This window comes from Solea solea, chromosome 14, assembly GCF_958295425.1.
Source record: "Solea solea chromosome 14, fSolSol10.1, whole genome shotgun sequence".
In the NCBI taxonomy this organism is placed as follows: Eukaryota; Metazoa; Chordata; class Actinopteri; order Pleuronectiformes; family Soleidae; genus Solea; species Solea solea.
The window spans coordinates 20335699-20353668 of NC_081147.1; the positions used below are offsets into that span (position 1 = coordinate 20335699).

Consider the following 17970-nt stretch of genomic DNA (forward strand, 5'->3'; position numbering starts at 1 on the left):
TTTGTTATTCCAGCCGTATAATATCAGGGCTGTCAATCCACACTTTCTTTTTGTGTAATTAGTCGCAGAATTTGCTGTGATTGGTCTCGATTAATTGCATCTTTTTCATGTCACCTCTGAAGTGTGATGTTTGTAAGGAACTTTGCATACTTGTTTTGCATTTACCCTTAACTGTGTATTGTGTGGGTTCTCCGGTTTTACCTCCCACAGTCCAAAAACATGCAATATGGGCCTATGTCAGCTTAGATTGGCATAGCGACCCTCATGTGGAGGATAAAGCGGTAGAAGATATGTGTATGTGTGGGGTTTCTCTGGCAAACTGGACACTCTAAATTGATCTGTGATGGACTGTCCTTTCGCTCCTTCAGCTTGGATTGGCACCAGTGGCCCCCCACAACTCTCATGTGGAGGATTAAGCGGTAGAAAATTGATGGATGGATGGATGGATGTGTGTGAGTGTGTGAGAGGGAGGGTGAGACACACACACACACAGACAGACAGAGAAAGGGCATCCAAGCTTTTGTCCTAATGAGGTAGAACCTAATTTCTGAGGAACCGGTTAAGTGAAGTGCTAAGATTTGAATTGTGGTTATAGGTTTAGGTTCGGGTTAGGCATTAACTGGTTATGGTTAATGCTGTCCAAATGAATGAAAAGTCATTGCAGAATCCCTGTGCAAACCTGTGTGTGTGTGTTACTTCCAAAATCTATTTCTTCCCAATGGCGGTAATCTAACTTAACAGCAAAGGTCAAAAAAAAAACATGGCCAAAAACATAACCTCCTCAGTGGATATCACTAAAGAAAGCGCTAACTTCCGCCAAGGCTGCTCAGTTTCCCACAGTGTATCTATTGGGCAAGGTTGACAATTGTTTACAAAAGCTCCAATTTCCGGATCCGAATCACCAGCCAAATCTAAATATTTCCTCCTTGGTCCACAACCTACAGCCCCAGAAAATTTCAACCAAATCTGTCCTTTACTTTCTGAGTTATGCTGCTCACAAACAAACAAATGGGGCCAAAAACATGAGCTCCTTGGCGTAGGTAAAAATAGTATCTTACGTGTTGTAGTGCTGCGGTATATTATTATGATTTCCAGTCTCAAACAGTGTGGTGTTCAGGGAAACCCAAGTAATCCTAATCACTTACAGCAGTCAGTGGTCCCCTGTAAGAATGACGATCTGCTTGCTTGCTCAGCAGTTTACCGCATATCTCTTTTTCTCATAATGTGTGTATTTTGTATCTCCTGGTGATATTTGAATGATTTCTCAAAGCCCCTATGGTTTTAATTTATAGTAATAATTAACTATATGTTTGTTTTGTTTGCTCAGAACTAAGACACACCCATATCATAGACTGTATATCCATCTGAAAACTTTTTCTCACAAAGTGAGATTTTCATACCGGAACTGAACTATTGTCCCCCACTGATCTTTAGTGTGTGTATGTGGAGTTTTCATTTGCATTCAGAGTTCAGGTGCCACAGGATGTGAAAATCAGAATGCTGCTGTTTTAAGGCCTTCACGTCGCTGCTGCGAGTGTTCAATGGAGAGGTGGGAATGTCGCATCTAATTTTGACATAACAGTGACATGTGTTTATCGCACGACGCCCACGTTAAGACTGCATTTAGCGGAGGTGGCTGCGATCATAACTTATTTACCGTCCACTGATAGATAATCCTTAATTATATACTCAAGTAACAGAACCTTTTTGCTCACGTTCATTCATCCACTTTTCACTCGCGCGCTTGGCTTCATCAAGTCGGAACACAGAGGCTGCCACTCACTCATTTAAGATCATTTGAGCAGTCACAGCTGATTGATGATTACTGAGTGAGCCTATCAGGAAAGACCCTATATATACATATACATACTCTGTTGTAAACATAGGGTCATTTCATCCCAACCCCCCCAGCACTAACAATCTGCTGATACAGAGTCTCATCTAGTATTAATTTGCATTTTTTTTCAGTGTATATATGGCCACACAGGGTCTACTTCAGCTCCAATAAAGAACTACATTAAACTTGGTAAAAACAATTTTAAGTCCCTGTCCACTCAGAAATGTGTTCTTCTTATAGTGACTTCGGTGTCTGACCTTCACTGTGCAGAATGATGTATGTGCCGAGTTTGGCAAGAGAAGGCTTGGTTTTTTCGCAAGGGTAAAACTTTCTCTGCATGGTTTTCACCCCTCAAGTCTCAGCGTTAGTTGTGTATGCACCAGAATTCTTTTATGTTTATTATGGCCTAATTATCCACTTAAACAAGTGTGGTGTGTGATCGCGAGGCCTTCATTCATAAACTGAGACTGGGACGAGGCAACTCATGTCAAAAAGTTTTTAAAATGTTTAATATTTGCATTTTATAGAGTCTGGGACAGTGATACAGTAGGTTTTTTTTAAGATTTAAGACACAGATTATTATTCAGAGCAGTGTTTGTTTATAATATCTTGTATTACATGCTGTATGATGTGATGAGTGAGGCCGTAGATCTGTTGTGGTGCGGATGTCTGAGGATGATTTGTCTGTCTCCATCTGCACTATGAAAGAAATTGTTGTCAACCAATACCAGAACTTCCAGAGGACAGATTCATTTGAAAAATATTGTAGACAGATGATGAAAATCAGCTGTGGACAAAGGGAAAGGTCTGATGTGAAGGGTATTTTTAGGAAGTGTGGCTTTTTTACATGTTTCTGCCAGGAACCTGTGGGCTCAGAATCCTTCCATGTTGCAAATGATACATTAGGTCTAATTTCACCCTCTGAATACCCCTTTTTTTTCCGTAAAGATTATTCACTTCCCGGATCAATGAACACTGACAAATTGTTAGTATTCATGGTGAAGTTAAATAGAACTAAAGGGAACAACAGAATAAATATGTTCATCACGCGACCTCACTTCATTCGGTTAACTTGATTTACCCCTCGCCGAGGAAATCCTAACATCATCCACCTCATTTTCAGTGTTGGTTCCTCTAAATCAATTACTATTGCACATAATAAGTCTCAGTCATTCATGAAGGAATAAATAAAGGCATTTTCTGAAATTGAAACAACCACAATCGCAGTGATTAAATTAAGCTTTTTTCTTTTCTTTGTGTCTTGCAGCATATCATTGACACTGAATTTCAAGGAAACCTCTCACCTGACTGACTCAGCTACTCCCTAAGGCATGCTGTGTTAAAGAAACACCTATGCAGGTAATTTTAGTCATACTATTGTTACAGTTAGTTACTGGATTGGGTATATTTTTTTTTCATTTGAACTAATCAACACTGGGATAATTGACTCCTCTCATCACTCAGGTGGATCCTACACTGATGAATGTAGGGGATGGAGGCACGGTGAGCAGAGAGATCAGTGCTCCAACCAAATCGTCCACTACTATGGTGGGGAATCCGCCCCAGACGCTACCCCCGGAGTTTAGAGGAGATGTTTCCCTCAGTCAGCAAAACAAGACCACTCCCACGACGGACTGTAAGACGGCCAAAGCCTGCCTGGACACGAACAGTTTCAACCACAGCCCTGAGCTTTCTTCACCTCACCAGCCCAATAATGTACCAATGTCAGGCTCAGCCCTCAGCAGCGCAGAGAAGAGAGCAGACAAAAGGGCAGAGGCCACTAAACTCAAGTCTGATGGTGTCGGTGTCTTCCCCACACCGCAGTGGTCAAGTGGTGTAAAAGTCAGCCGGGAGGACTCACTTAACCCCTGTCACGGCAGTTTGACATCCAGTAAGAAATCACACCTGCAAACACAGCCGGTGCAGAGTGTCCCTCCTGGGTTTCAGTGCTCTGCCATGTTTAAACCAGCCCAGCCCGTTGCCTTCCTTCCCCCCACTAACTTTTCCTCCCCACTTTGTAAAATCACTCTACCACCAGCATTGGGTCAGATTACGCCGTTGAGAGAGGCCATGGCCAATCAGTTTCAGACGGAAATTCAGCCTCAGAGTTCGGGTCTCATACGGACCTTTCCCTATCCGTTCTCGGTGGGCCGGACTCCGGCTGCAGAGAAAAAAGCCGGCACGTCCGCCTCAAAGCTTAAATCTAACCATTCGTCGAGCAAGAACACCAAAACTATAGGAGAGCATAAGTCGTTAGCCTCAGTGGTAGCGTCGCCGGCTATTGCCCTGCCGTTGCAACACCCATCGTTAACCTCTGCAGCACCCACCCACTACACGATTTCCCCCACAGCTGCCATTTGCTGTGGCTCTGCACTGTCCAGCATCACCTCGCAAAGCAGGCTGCTGAACCATGTGGACAAAGTCAACAGCATAGACAAGGCAGCCATTGGCTCCCTCAAAACCTCACTCCCCGCTGCTTCAGAGGAGCACACATCTCCTCTCATCGAACCGAGAGACGTACCCCTCGATTTGTCCGCTAAATCGAAACGTCCAAAATGCACGGCTGACCCTCCTCCCGTTGCTCTGGCGGACCCTCTCAACACTGAGTCAAATCAGAGAGAGTTTCTGAACTCAAAAAGGACTCATGCAACGTATAGCTCTGTGGTGCAATACCCCATCTTACCCAATACCCACAGAAACGGGTCTCATCAAAAGCAAACACAGAATCACCAGGTCCCAGAGTCCAAACCAACCTGGGGCAAGGCATCTTCACAAGACTCTTTAAAGAACATCCCCGGGACGTATGTAGGTGTGGCGAGTCCCATACTGGCGTCTACTCTGCGGGGCAAAGATGGAACAGGGACGTTTGCGGATGAATTTCAGAGTTTTGCAAAGCAGGAGTTTATATCCATCATTGACCAAGGAGAGCATCTGGCCTCAGGGGGAAAGAAGCCATCCTGTCTGATGAAGGGCAACCAGCATGCTCACAGTGTCAAGCACGTTAAAAACACCAGCACATCCATAAGTAAGAACTGTCCGTCTAAAGGAGCGCTATCAGCCGCCCTGTCGAGCTCTGCTAACGCTCAGATTCACCCCAAGTCAGGACCAGGCAAAACAGCAGTGCCATTCTCCGCCAGTGTTGTCAGTCCTGCTTGGCAACAGCAGTCTCATCTTCCTCACCAAGCCGCCTCTGTTCAGAGGAAAGTCACGCATGGATCCCCAAAGAACAAGGGGACCTCAGTTCCAGAAGGATCCAAGTTTCAGGGTACTCATCACAGCCCGTCCCATCTTGAGGATGATAAGTGGGAGAGAATGAAGTCTCCCTTGTCTAAACTTACATCTGTTGCAAAGCAACAAGCTCTGGAAACAACTGCACTGACCACGGAGGGCAATGGTCCGGCGCCGCCGCCTGTTGCATCTAGAAAAGCTGATGTATTGAACACTGGGAGCCATGAAACACAATCTAAACATTCTGCTTTTGAATACCCGCCATACTGGTCTGTGGATAAATGGCGTGGTGTGGCATCTCAAGGGGATTTTACTTCGAAGCGGCACGAGAAAGCGCACACCACCGAGCCTTTGGAGAATAATACTGAGTTACACACCACTCAGGGGGAACACACGGGACTACAAATAAAGCAGGGCTCTTCAAAGCCGGCCAGCCAGTCTCATCTGTTTGGGAGCAATGCATCAATAAATGAGAAAAGGATGGAAAGCAAACTAGCCCAGGTGTTGGAGGGGGAGATATTGAAGAAAGAAAGTGGGGCGTTAGACAGTCCTCCCAGTGAAAAATTAGAGGGCATGGTTGCCTCTATTCTTAAAGGCCAGTGTGGAGCAGGGGGCGACAAGTTCAAGAAAACAACGAATGGAACCAAAGAGGAGTCGCCAGCCAAAGCAAAAGCTGCTCCCATCAAACAAAAGAAAAGCAGTCCTAAGACGCCAGCAAAGGAAAAGTCACCTACGGACCTGACAAAGAAGCTGGCCGGAAAGAAAAAGCAGGACGCGGAGAACACACCAACCAAAGTGTCCTGTATAAAGAAGGTGAGTTATCTTAAGTGTGGTTCAAAATCCCCTTTATTTCCTATGTATTCCCTTTACAATAATATTTAATGCTGTGATCTCTTTTTTTTTTTTTTTTTTTAAGTTCTGAATAAACAACACAGTGCTCCCTTTCATTAGATTCATCTGTAACTCATTATTTAAATTCCAAGGGCTTATTTTGAGCCCGTCAGATGCTCTCCGTTTCATGGAAGCTGTATGATCAATAACATCACACTCACAGTCCCCCCTGTGCATTTCAGCAGAAGAAGAAATGTGCACCTGTGCCGGAGCAGAATCTACCTGCGAGAAAACTTTACCCTCAGAGTAAAGAGCCGGCACTGAAGGACAAGATCAGTCCCAACAAGGTTGAGCAACCGACCCAGAAGAAAACAGGTATCGTCTCTGGTTTTTGCTGTTTTTCTTTGTTTTGTTTGGAGTTTTTTGGATGTGTGTGTATTTAAATCTTTGACATTTAATGCCCTTAAATCTCACGGCACACAGAAATCTCTGCTATTCATCACACTTTTAATGATGCATTAAGTCACACGTATAGCTCGTGTCGGATTACCGTAGCGTCTTAATGTTTTTAATTCGGGAGATAAAAGGGCCTGCAGTCAGGCGGGGGATTCTTGTCGATGCTGTGTATTTGGCAGTCAGAGGATGTCTCATAGTGTCTGAATGGCATTTTCCATGTCTCAGTCATGCTCGCGTGCATAAAAATCCTGTGTGTTTGTGTAACGGTCTATTGTGATTTAATCAGTAACAGGAAACAGCAGCAGTCCTGCGAGTGTAGACACCCCAGGCTCGCTCAGCAACTCCACCGCATCCAGTAATGACACGGAGAGCTCCTTCCCAAGGCTGAGGAGAGGACGGCGGCGAGTCGATGAGGCTCGACTTGACCTCTGGGGCTTCGCAACACCTTCCCCTCCACCCCCACCGATGCCTCCTCCTCCTCCTCCACCACCTCCGCCTCCTTCAACTTCCCCGTCACCCCCTCTCGTTCCCAAGCCGCCTGCCCGCCGTCCAAGAGGGAGGCCTCGTTCAACGCCGCTGCCAGAGCAGGAACATCAGGGCAAGAGCAAGAGCAAGGCGAGCGGCGCGGAAGGAGACACACCCGCGCATAAGAAGCGCCGGCGATGTCGGAGCAAAAAGTATCAGACCGGGGACTACATCACTGAGAGGGAAAGGCTTGAAGATGGAGTGCACGTCGCAGGATCTGACTCCCTGAGACAAGACGGTGGAAGTCCAACAGGTACAGTCGCTCTTTCATCTAACACAAGCTTTAATCGCACATGTGGCTGTTACTCACCAGTGAAAGTCACATTCATGTTTAGCATCCCCTTACTGTGTACATTTGGCACGCTTTAGTTTAAGGCTGCAATGAAAAGATGAATGAGCAACTGATTGACATTGACTGAAAGAATTAGAAGAGAGCCTGAACGATGAAGCCACAGTGACGGTAACACGTTGTTTCGCTTCTAATTTATCTCTACTTTGCCTCTCTAAACGTTAGACATGCAAACCACTTAGTTCCTGCCCAGACATCACAACCTTTCACTCGGTCTGCCCTGGCGGAGAAGCGCTGCTTAGCATAAAAAGCAATGATAAGATTCACCAATAAGAAACCGCATGCAGAATTAGAATCAGAATGAGCTCTTTTTGCACACAAACACCAATTAGTGATTGTGAATTTGACCTCTTGCACTGAACCCATTGTTTTTACACACCAGTAGTGAACACACAGGAGCAGTGGGCAGCACTAATCTGCACCTGGGCAGCAATGGGGGATTGGGTGCCTTGCTCAAATGCACCGAACAACCCAGGATTTGAACCGGCGATCTTCCGGTTCTTTTCCTCTTTTACAATGAACTCCAAATATAAAGGGATTAATTTTGTTAGTAATCTGGTAACAACATTTCTTAAACATCATCCAACACCAGCTTTTAAGTGTGAGGATTAGTTTTATATTGTTGTAAAATAAAAGTAAATAACTTCGACTTTTGGACAGCTGTTCTGACAGAAGAGCACGTAAAAATGTCAAATTGTTCTCTCAGAAATACATTTAGGTTTTTCTGTCTGACTTGCTCTTTTTTTATTAGTATTATTATGATGCATTCATCCTTCTTGTTTTGGCTGCTGACCAGAATAACTGACAAAACATGTTCATGCTGTTGTTTTGTGATGGGAGTTATTATTTCGGATGTTCCTTAGACCAAAGGCATTACTCATTCTTTTTAAAGAAGAAAAACAAATCTGATGAATGAATCTGTGCTGACAATAGCTGCGATAGAAACGTCCAGAACTGGAAGCTACTTGTGTCTTTGGTTCTTCAGAACTGGAAATATCACAGAGACTAATTTACCATTAGTTCGTAGATTTGTTTTTCATCATCACATCAAGCTCAGACGCTCTCCCAGTTAAAAGCAGGAATATTTTTACTGGTCTTTTTCTCTCTCTCTCTCTCTCTCTCTCTCTGAGGGTAGCTTGAATTTTTAGATTAAATATATAAACAAGACCAAACTAGATCAATATTTTACCTAAATACATAATTTCTATTATCCTCTGAGCTACACACACTTGATAAAGGTTTTGATATTACTCATCTACTGTGTGTTTGATCAAATATATCAGTTACTACTGTGGATATGTCATTTAAACCTGATCTAAAGGAGAATGCAGTTGTGTGTTTACAAGGATTTACAGTGCACTGGAAAGGGAATAATCGAACATTTGGACACTGAAAATTGTGTCCGCTCTGTATACGGTGGGCATGTCAAAGCGTCTGTGTGAGAGAGAGAGAGAGAGAGAGAGAGAGAGAGAGAGAGAGACAAAATCTCTCCATGTCACCGGTAAAATACTGTGTGACACATATTATTATAAAGGTGTATAAGTGGAGAAGTTGTTGCACGGCACAGGAGCTTGCAGACAGTGGATCCCTAGTTACAGCATAGAACATGAAGGGGGTCCAAAAATGTAATTAAAATATTAAGCATATGTATTCCAAGCTCGGTGTGAGGCTTCACTAATGAGAAAAAGGATAAAGCTGCTCCACAGCATCATCAGTACACAAGGGTCAATTTTTGTGTTGTATGGTGGTGAAACATTTATTCTTTATCTGTTTGATATCAGCCTAAATAGGGCTAGACCATAATTAAATAACCGTATATATCATCGTATAATTTTCTTCTGTGGCATTATAACAAAGCTTCATTATATCAGTACAATATTTTACCGCTTTTTTAAGTTGTTTTTAGGCAACTTTCAAAAAAAATCCATTTCCAATCACAACAGCTCTTTAATCCTCATAAATGTTTTTGGCCATATTCTTCAGCCCTAACTCAACCCGACGTCCAATCCCGTTTGTCTTCACAGGTCCGCAGAGGGAGCCGTGTCCGAGTCCCGTCACGTCCAGCCCGGAGCCTCCTCTGCTGAGACCCTCGCTCACTCGCTCAGGGTCTGTCCGCTACCAGGAAAGTGAGACATCGCCCGAGTGCAACGATAAACCCTCAGGGAAGAGGAAGTTCAAGAGCAAGCACCTGTGCGACAGTGAGGAGCAGAAGGTGAGATGCTTGCTTGTTGTGTTAAAAGTCACCACAGAAGTGATGAGCAGCAGGTACAGTGTACTATCTTTATCTTAGCTTACAGTGCCCCCCTGTGGCAGATAAATGCCAAGCTCGTTACATGTATGATGGCGGCAACGCTTTGATGATTTCACCATTTATTTTACATCATTAATCAATCGATAAATCTGTGTCTCAGACAAAGACCAAACGCAGCAGCTTGGGTAAGCGCGGTGCCTCACTGGCCCTGGACCACAGTGCTGATGTAAAAAGAACAGAGAGCCCTCCACCGGCCCCAAAAAGCTTGCCGTCCTCCCCCTCCAAGAGAGGCTCATCAGGTAGAAGCAGCGGTTCGGAGTCACCGCCTAAAAGACCCGTTCCTCCAGAGGTCCGCCGGCTCATCGTCAATAAAAACGCCGGGGAGACGCTGCTGCAGCGCGCCGCCCGTTTGGGCTATCAGGTAAAAATCCCACAGGTTTGCTCATATGGCACTTGTTGACATGAAGCATCGCACCTCTCAGTGACACGGCGCGTCTGTCTTTACCCCTCTCTGCGCGCGCAGGACGTAGTCCAGTACTGTCTCGAGAAGGACATCAGGGAGGTCAACCGGCGCGACAACGCCGGTTACACGGCCCTGCACGAGGCCTCCTCCAGGGGCTGGACTCAGATTGTCCAGATATTGCTGAAACACGGAGCCGATGTCAACTGCAGCGCTCAGGACGGGACACGGTGAGGCTGCACTGTGCATGATTATTGCTTATTATTGATTATTGATTATTTGCAAACGGCATATAATTATCAAAATGTGCATTCCACTTGTCTTCACTGAGCAAATGAATGATCATATTTGAAAAAGGGATATAGAAACTGACTTTGATTTATTTATTTTTTTACTTGAATATTTAAAATGTTGTGTTTTTAAAAAGTAGCAAACATTTATATAGTTTCAGCAGGAAAAGCACATTAACGACGTCTCTGCTCACATCAGTCCTATATTACGCTGACACACTCGTGTTAATATTTCATGATCCGTTTTAAGTATTTAATTTGCTACTAATATTGTTGTGATATTTGAATTCTGAAAAAAAAGAGCGTAAAGAAAGTATTTAAAGAAAAATAAAGACAAATATAAATAAATAATAATAATGATTAATACATTAATGTCATACAATGCAGATAAAATGAGAGAGAAATACAAAAAACACAGCGCACATGACACTAAAGAAGCTAAATGGAACTCGGCCATCATTCATGGCCGTTTATGTGCACGTGTTGCTTTTCCGTCTGTGACCTGGCAGATGAACCTGCTTTTTAAAAATCACCTCTTCTGTGTTTTCCAGACCCCTTCATGATGCAGTAGCGAGCGACAATCTACCGATCGTCTGGTTGCTTCTGAACCACGGTGCTGACCCCACTCTGGCGACCTACTCTGGACACACGCCGATCAAACTGGCACAAAGCCTGAGCATGAAGACCTTCCTCACAGGTTTGGCTTTTCATTTCACAGTTTTACCGCCCGGCTGTCTGAGCGCTGGCGCTGCCCACATAATATTTACACATAATAATAATAACAATAACAATGACGACTCGTCTTTCCAGCGAAACGACGGTGGCCTTCACATACCTCAGAAAAAAAAGGACGTAAACATTCTTTTACAACTCTCCACACTGTTCTCCCACTCTCTCTCTGACGCGAATTCTTCCTTTTCCCTCGCTTTATGAGTCAGATTCGTGTGGGCAGAAGTGTTTCCCGCATTCACAGGGTGAAACGCACCCCAACTGTACGCCGGAGGTGCACGGGATGAAAGTCTTATGTGCATTTAAAAGGCTTATTCATAGAAAACCAAACTATTTTAGTTAGCGATTATATACGTATACTTTATATTCAATATCTGCCAATAAACCTTTCTCAGCGTTACACAGTGTACATTCAACAGAAGTGGATGGAAACACACACAAAAAAGAAGATATAGCGCACATTTTTAATGAAAACCGGGTTGTTATTGATCTGTGATTAATCCGTGATTTACTGTAGATGCTCTGTGTAATGTAGCTCAGTTTCTCTCTAAGTTTGCAGAACACAGACAGATACACAACAGACTCCAATCTGAAAGTCAAGGTGAAACTTCAGTTAAATATTTATTATGTATTTTTCTTTTAGACTTTGACAACTGCAGAAGCTTTCCCACTTATCTCATAAATGTTTTATTGGTCCAGACAAAAGGGACGGGCATTAATGTCTTGTCTTGTCCTCTTATTATCATAAATCAGGGTTTTAAAAAAAAAAAACCCATCATAAAAGACTTCACTGTTTTCGTTTGTTTTCTCCACAGAATATTTCACCGACCTGGAAGGCCGAATTGAGCAGGACTCCACTCTACCCTGGGATTTCTACGGCAGCTCCCTGTTTGGTAAGAGCGCCTCCGTCTCGCTGTCGTGCTGTTGCCCTGTTGCGCTGTTTGTCTTCCTCAACCAAAGGTTCTGTTTGTAAATGAGCTGCTCGTGAGCTCATTCCTCCGCTGCTGGCAGTGGAGGCGAGTCGAGGCTTGTTGAAGCAGCGAACAGGTTCCTGCAGGGAAATGGATGCTCGTTGGTTGGCTGGACTCAGGCTTGGCCACTGGGTTGCAGAAAGCTGTTTAGCCGCGTGTAGCAGCCACAGGGAACCGGTTATGTAGTAGAGAGGGGGGAGAAAAAAATATATAAAAAAAACATGATTACATTTGAATAAAAGAGCTAAAAGAGAGAAAGGAGACGTGATGTCTTTAGGGGAAAATGTAATATCCTTTATCCCCAAATCTGAGACGGATATGTTTGTTTTACATTCCGATGCTGTGACATTTTGCCTCTTGTTTGGTTTCTGTGAACAAAAAAAACAACGCATTATTTGTTTGCTGGAAACGAGCTCTGTCAAGCAGTACTATCAGACCTGACTGAGGGAGCGTTTGTGAGTAAACACCACCAGCCCAAGGGCAAACTGTATAAGAGACAGGGGTTTTTTTTAGCAGTAGAATTGTGTTTTGAGTCTTTCTTAATCAGAATTATATGAATTTGTGCGAGACTTTTGTGTATGTAAATTATTTTCATTATTATTATAATTATGTTATGATAATAATAAGGAGAAAAGAAGTAAGTTTCCCTCCTGAGCACATTTATTGATTTATGTCTTGAACGTGCCTAAGAACAAAGATGTAAGTCTCTAAGTTATTTAAATGTGTGGTAGACAATGAAAACCTACAAATAATCTGCATATGGTTTTCTTATTATAATGTTCTTTTTTTTCAACTTTGTTTCAGGGATGGGAAATCATATATTTCGCAGGCCTCACACAGTTGGAGAATTATGTCTTTGAAATGACTCAGCATAAATGTGTTGTTAACAGCTTCATAGTTCCATACATGGTCTGAAATGACTGTATCGGACTAATATCGGTATCAGTAGATACTCGAGTTTATGATATTGTATCGTATCAGACACAAAAAAGTGTTTGTTTATTGTATTTTCACATAGTGGGTGTAATTATCCAAACCCACCCACCCTCAGAGCACATATACGCCCTCATACAGCATCAGTCTTTTTTTTGTGCAATAAAATGGTAGTAAAACATGATTTAATGAGGTCAGTCTCATTAAATCAGGTCAGTCTCATTGCAGGTGTTTCCTTCACTCAAACGTTTCCTGTCAGTTGAATTTTCCTGTTTGTTTTCGACACACATGCGTCTTTACCCTAAAAACTCCCGTAATCGTCCACTAGAGGGAGTCCTAACCACGTGTACTCGTGTGTCCACTGCTTTTTCTCCTGAACTTGGTGAACTTGTCTCCACAGAGACGGAGCAGGAGCCGTGCTGGGATTTCCTCCTGTCTGAGCAGAACCAGGAGCTGGAGGAGAATCCGTCAGTGAAGAGTGAACATGACGACTCGGACAGAGACTGTCTCACGTTCGAGTTTTCCTCCGAGCCTTTCCTGCCCTGCTTTCACGTCCAGGTGTCACTGACACAGGGGTGAGTTCGCGAAAACATCGGCCATTCTTAAACCAAATCCTCACAATGTGTTCATTTACATAATAAAACATTTTTAAAATCAGAGTTCTCTACAGTGTCAGAACACGGCATGACCTACTGTACATCCCCTTTACTTTTTGAGTCGTGTTGCATACAAACATTTTTTTTAATTTAAATAGATTACAATAAGTCACGGGGAAAGATGCAGCTCCCCTGTATGTCGGAGAGTTAATATTATGGATTTACATGTGCAATATTAATGTTTTTCTTCCTTCACGATCGTCACAATAACAGAAATTCACCTTGATTCACTTATTGTAAGTGCTTTTTATCACAATGACGATGATATCAGATATTGTCCCATCACTATTGGAGACTGAGCTGTTGTAAAACCATCTGCAGATTAAAGATTTTTCCATTATTGTAGGACCTCCTCAACGTGGGCGGATGTGTTTTCAGGATTTCTAAGTCTCTTTAATTGATCTACAGTTCGGGATTGTTCTGTTCGATTCTTGTCTCGGTTGCAGCATCTCCTCCAGTGCCGCCACTCCAATCCAATCAGTGGCCGGCAGTTTGACGACGTCACGCATAGTATCGTCTCAGCTCGCTTTTGAACCTTAATGGAAAAGAAATAAAAACGTGCCGAGTTGTACCGTATGTAAATATAAGACCTACTAGACCTAAAAAAACAAAACAATAAAACATACAATAAAATACTGTAGAAAGTATGAAAACAACATAAATAAACAAACCAACGTCTCAGCCAAACAGTAAGAGTATGTTAACGTGTGGGGACCATTGGCTAATAACGCGCTTTCTCTCTCTCGCAGCTTCTGCAACTGGTTTCTTCTCACAGACGTCCTAAAGCGTCTGAAGATGTCGGCACGGATCTTCCGGGCGCGCTACCCGCACTTGGAGGTGGTGAGTCTGCCACGCGCCGAGCTCTGGAGACAGGTGTCAGTCAGCCAGGTGAGCTCTGCTTTAGCTTCACCCTACAAAGGCAAAAACAAGGAGGAGGAAGATGTGGAGAAGAAGGAGAGGGCGGAGAAGGAAGAAGAGGAAGAGGAGGAGGAGGAGGAGGAGGGACTTATGGATCTGGTTCGCTGTGTACCAGAACTCCAGAGACTTCTGGGCTCGTCCATTCACGTCCTACAAGACGATGATGAGGACGAGCAGCAGCAGGAGGTGGAGGAGGGAAAGACGTTGAAAAAGACGGGGAAGCCTCGCGGCCGATAGCCTCTCTCTTGCAAAACACTCACTCCAAGTTCAAGTGTCTCGATTGTCCCCCACGTTTTTTCAGCTCAAGGGAAAAACCGTCTCCGTCCGGTGAAGCGAGGCTCGGCGGGATTCAGTTTCAGCGACAACAATGACTCGACACTCCGCCAATATAACTTTTGACCTCAGACAGAACGTGATTTACAGGATCACGCGGACCTCCTCAGTGCAGGAATAGCAGCTTTCAGGTTCCTATATAAAGGTATATTTGAATATAAGAGAACTATTGAGCAAACCTTTTTTTATGGATTAGGTATGTACATGGTAGTGTATATGTATATCTTGCCATCAGGGGTACCACATTTGGTTATATATATATATATGGATTCTTGTGGCAAGGAAAAAGGATTATGGTTTTTTTTTTTGTTTGACTTTGTTCCTGAGGGAAAGTGTTTTTTTTTTGTTTCTTTGTTTTTTTTGTTTGGAGATAATCCAAGACTTTTATCTTGGTGGACTCTTGCGCGAAGACCGTCGGCTCAGATTTTGGTTTCTCTGTGGACCTGTGATGAGACGTGGAGACCATGGCACATAACGTCATCAACTTTTATTTCCTTTCCCACGTCACTTCAACGGCTAGTTTGACTGAACAGTTTAGGGTTGTTTGTTTTCCTTATTTCACAAAGAAAAGCCTGCGAGAAAATCATGTGTTTCATGCGTTAGTTTTCCATTAGTCGTCGTGTTTTTTTCTTTCCTCCTGAACTGATACAGAATCCTGTGGATCTCTCTCAGAGGAAAAACGTCGGCCCTCCAAACTGCAGCCCGACTGTCTCCCACGTCCCCGCTGTGGTGTTTCCAGATCCTTTTTGGAGTGCTTTTGTGTTGCAGTGTTTTACTTACACTGTTTTGTTGTTGCCTAATTTAATAGTCATTAATATATTTGACCTCTTGTGTATCGGGACAAGCCTCTATCTATGGAAAAAAAGAAAACATTGCTTTGTATGTTTGGTGCTTCATTTTTGAAAATGTACTTATTAGGATCCCTTTATTCTGAGATTTTCCTCCTCTTTCAAGAAAAACAAACAAAAAAAGCAGTATTTCAGAACAGCTAAAGTACAGTTTTATTGTACTGGTGCTACTGTACAATAGATTTTTGTGTTGACAATCAATGAAGTTTTGGTTTTGAAGTCACAAACTAATAAAAAAAAAGATATTTAAGATGAAGAGACTTGAAGGTGTAAAGAAAAAGTATAGTTTAGTTATGGGGGTTACCGTGAGACAAGAACAGGCTGAGGAGCGTGCGAGATCTTGAACGAGCCTTTTATTTGATTCTTTTATAAGAAATCGACAAGAATAAAGCATGATTGTGAATCATATTTCAATCTCTTTGTGTTTTCAGTCCACTTGTAATCATCAATTAAATGTGTAGGCAGTTACTGGATAAAGTTACTGGATAAATAAACAAAATATCTGAGATATTAGAGTCAGAGTGGTGTCCAGAAAAGGTAGCTGCATCACTGGTAATCTCACTTTCATCCACTAGAGGGAACCAGAGACAGAGACTCGGTATGTGTTTTAATCTAACCTCAGTCAGCATAAATGTGCAAATTCTGACTTGACTGACTCTTACAATCCCATGTCACATTATATTCATTATAAAAAAAACACACTATTAGACACATTCGACTTCATACCTCGTGACAAATCTCATGCAGGTTCAACTACTTATGTCATTTAATGTGAAAAAAGTTGGGAAAACACTTGAAATTGTCCGTGTAGATCCGTGTGACCAACTTGTTTGGCTCTGCTCTGACGAAGTAAAGTAACAGAGCCAAATACCAGCGTGCAGCAGCATCATGTGAGACATGTTGTGGCTTCTGTTTAGTCTGCAAGGCAGCTGTTCCTGTTGGGAAAGAAAGTGGTGCCAACCCCCCCGACGAATAAACACTCATATATACGTGATAATTCCTCTAAATGTAGCGCATTTACGACATGTATGACATTCAGAGTAGCAGCTTTAAACTGTGCTTTTGTTGATCGATTACACTCACTCACTCACAGTCACTTTATTAGACACAGTGCGTCCAACAGCATGGCACGAGTGAGGTCTCCTGTTGCTGTGGCTTCATCTGCTTCAAGGTAAGCTAACTTGTGTGTTTAGAAATCGTCTTTTGTCTTTTGTCATTCTCCTCTGACCTCTGGCATCCACGGGCCTTTTTCCACTCAGAGAACTGCCACTCTGCCACTAGATATCCTCTCTGGCACTGACGAGCAGCGCCGCATTCATGAAAGTCACTTAAAGGAATACTTCACCGATTTGCATTTAGCTTTTAATTACTAGAGCAGGGGTAGTATTTTTGAAAGAATTGTGCTTCCAAACCTCTGTTTTACCCTGAGTTGAGAAATACCTTCATTCTTTTCTTTGTTATGTGCCCACCAGTGACACTTGGTCCTGTTAGCTTAACTGTTAGCAAAGATGGCGGACACTGTTTACATTCTTGGAATGAGGTCCCGCCCACCTACGTGTGGCGTTTAGGATTATCAAGTGATTTACTGAGGGTCCTAGTGTGAAGGACCAAGGACTTAACTGAACAATATGACCGTCGACGCCTACGAAATATAGCCTTTATATATAAAAAATTAAAAATATAGACTTTTTTTTACTTGTTATTATGGCCTTACCATCTTGGCCCTAACCTCACTTCTTCTCCATGCCTAACCCTAAACCTCGGTGTGCTCTTTTCCCTGAGATCGAGTTGTTTCTTGTACGTGATATACTTAGAAGCCGTATCTTCTTCCACTTTTCTGAGCTTTCTCTTAAAATCCTCTATTATAGTGAAAACTAAGGGATTTCTAGCTTGGGGAAACAATTTAGTATTTAGTATTCTGATACAGCCATGTTGACAAGTCCTATCACGTGATCCCAGGGTGTACTTACACCAGACCCGGGTACAGAGTTACGTCACTTCCGGCACCACAGCCCCCGAAAAGTCTGCAACCTATGAGTGGGTCTAAAAAGTGTGGAATTAGCTTGCGGTTTCAAGCCTCGGACCAAGTGACCAAGTGTCACTGAGCACGTAATACAAAGCTAAATGGAAATCTATTAAGTATTTGTTTAAATCCCCCATCTAGGGCTGAAGCAATTATTAATTGATTTACTTAATTAACCGTCAACTAATTTGATAATCGATGAATGGGTTTGAAGCTTTTTTCATGATTAAAACAAGATTTCTGATTGTTTTAGCTTCTTAAATGTGGTTTCTTTGCTCCACATAAAGAAATCATTAAAAAAGTGAATCATATTGAATCGTGCACAAAACAAG

At 43.0% G+C, this 17970-nt stretch overlaps 1 protein-coding gene across 6 annotated transcripts in view; it reads left to right on the top strand.

Annotated features, from left to right (window-relative positions):
* bcorl1 (BCL6 corepressor-like 1) overlaps positions 1-16023 on the top strand; it is a 38309-nt gene extending 22286 nt beyond the window's left edge. For 5 of the 6 annotated variants that reach the window (XM_058649503.1, XM_058649501.1, XM_058649504.1 and 2 more), the window contains exons 2-12: positions 3105-3196; positions 3302-5878; positions 6139-6271; positions 6639-7130; positions 9251-9438; positions 9638-9898; positions 10001-10167; positions 10779-10924; positions 11772-11849; positions 13261-13435; positions 14266-16023. In XM_058649503.1, coding sequence (XP_058505486.1) covers positions 3191-3196; positions 3302-5878; positions 6139-6271; positions 6639-7130; positions 9251-9438; positions 9638-9898; positions 10001-10167; positions 10779-10924; positions 11772-11849; positions 13261-13435; positions 14266-14671 — 4629 coding nt within the window. In that variant the 5' untranslated portion in view covers positions 3105-3190 and the 3' untranslated portion in view covers positions 14672-16023. The remainder of the gene's footprint in view (positions 1-3104; positions 3197-3301; positions 5879-6138; positions 6272-6638; positions 7131-9250; positions 9439-9637; positions 9899-10000; positions 10168-10778; positions 10925-11771; positions 11850-13260; positions 13436-14265) is intronic. The other variant, XM_058649505.1, reaches the window with a different exon arrangement.
* The last annotated feature ends 1947 nt before the right edge of the window (positions 16024-17970 follow it).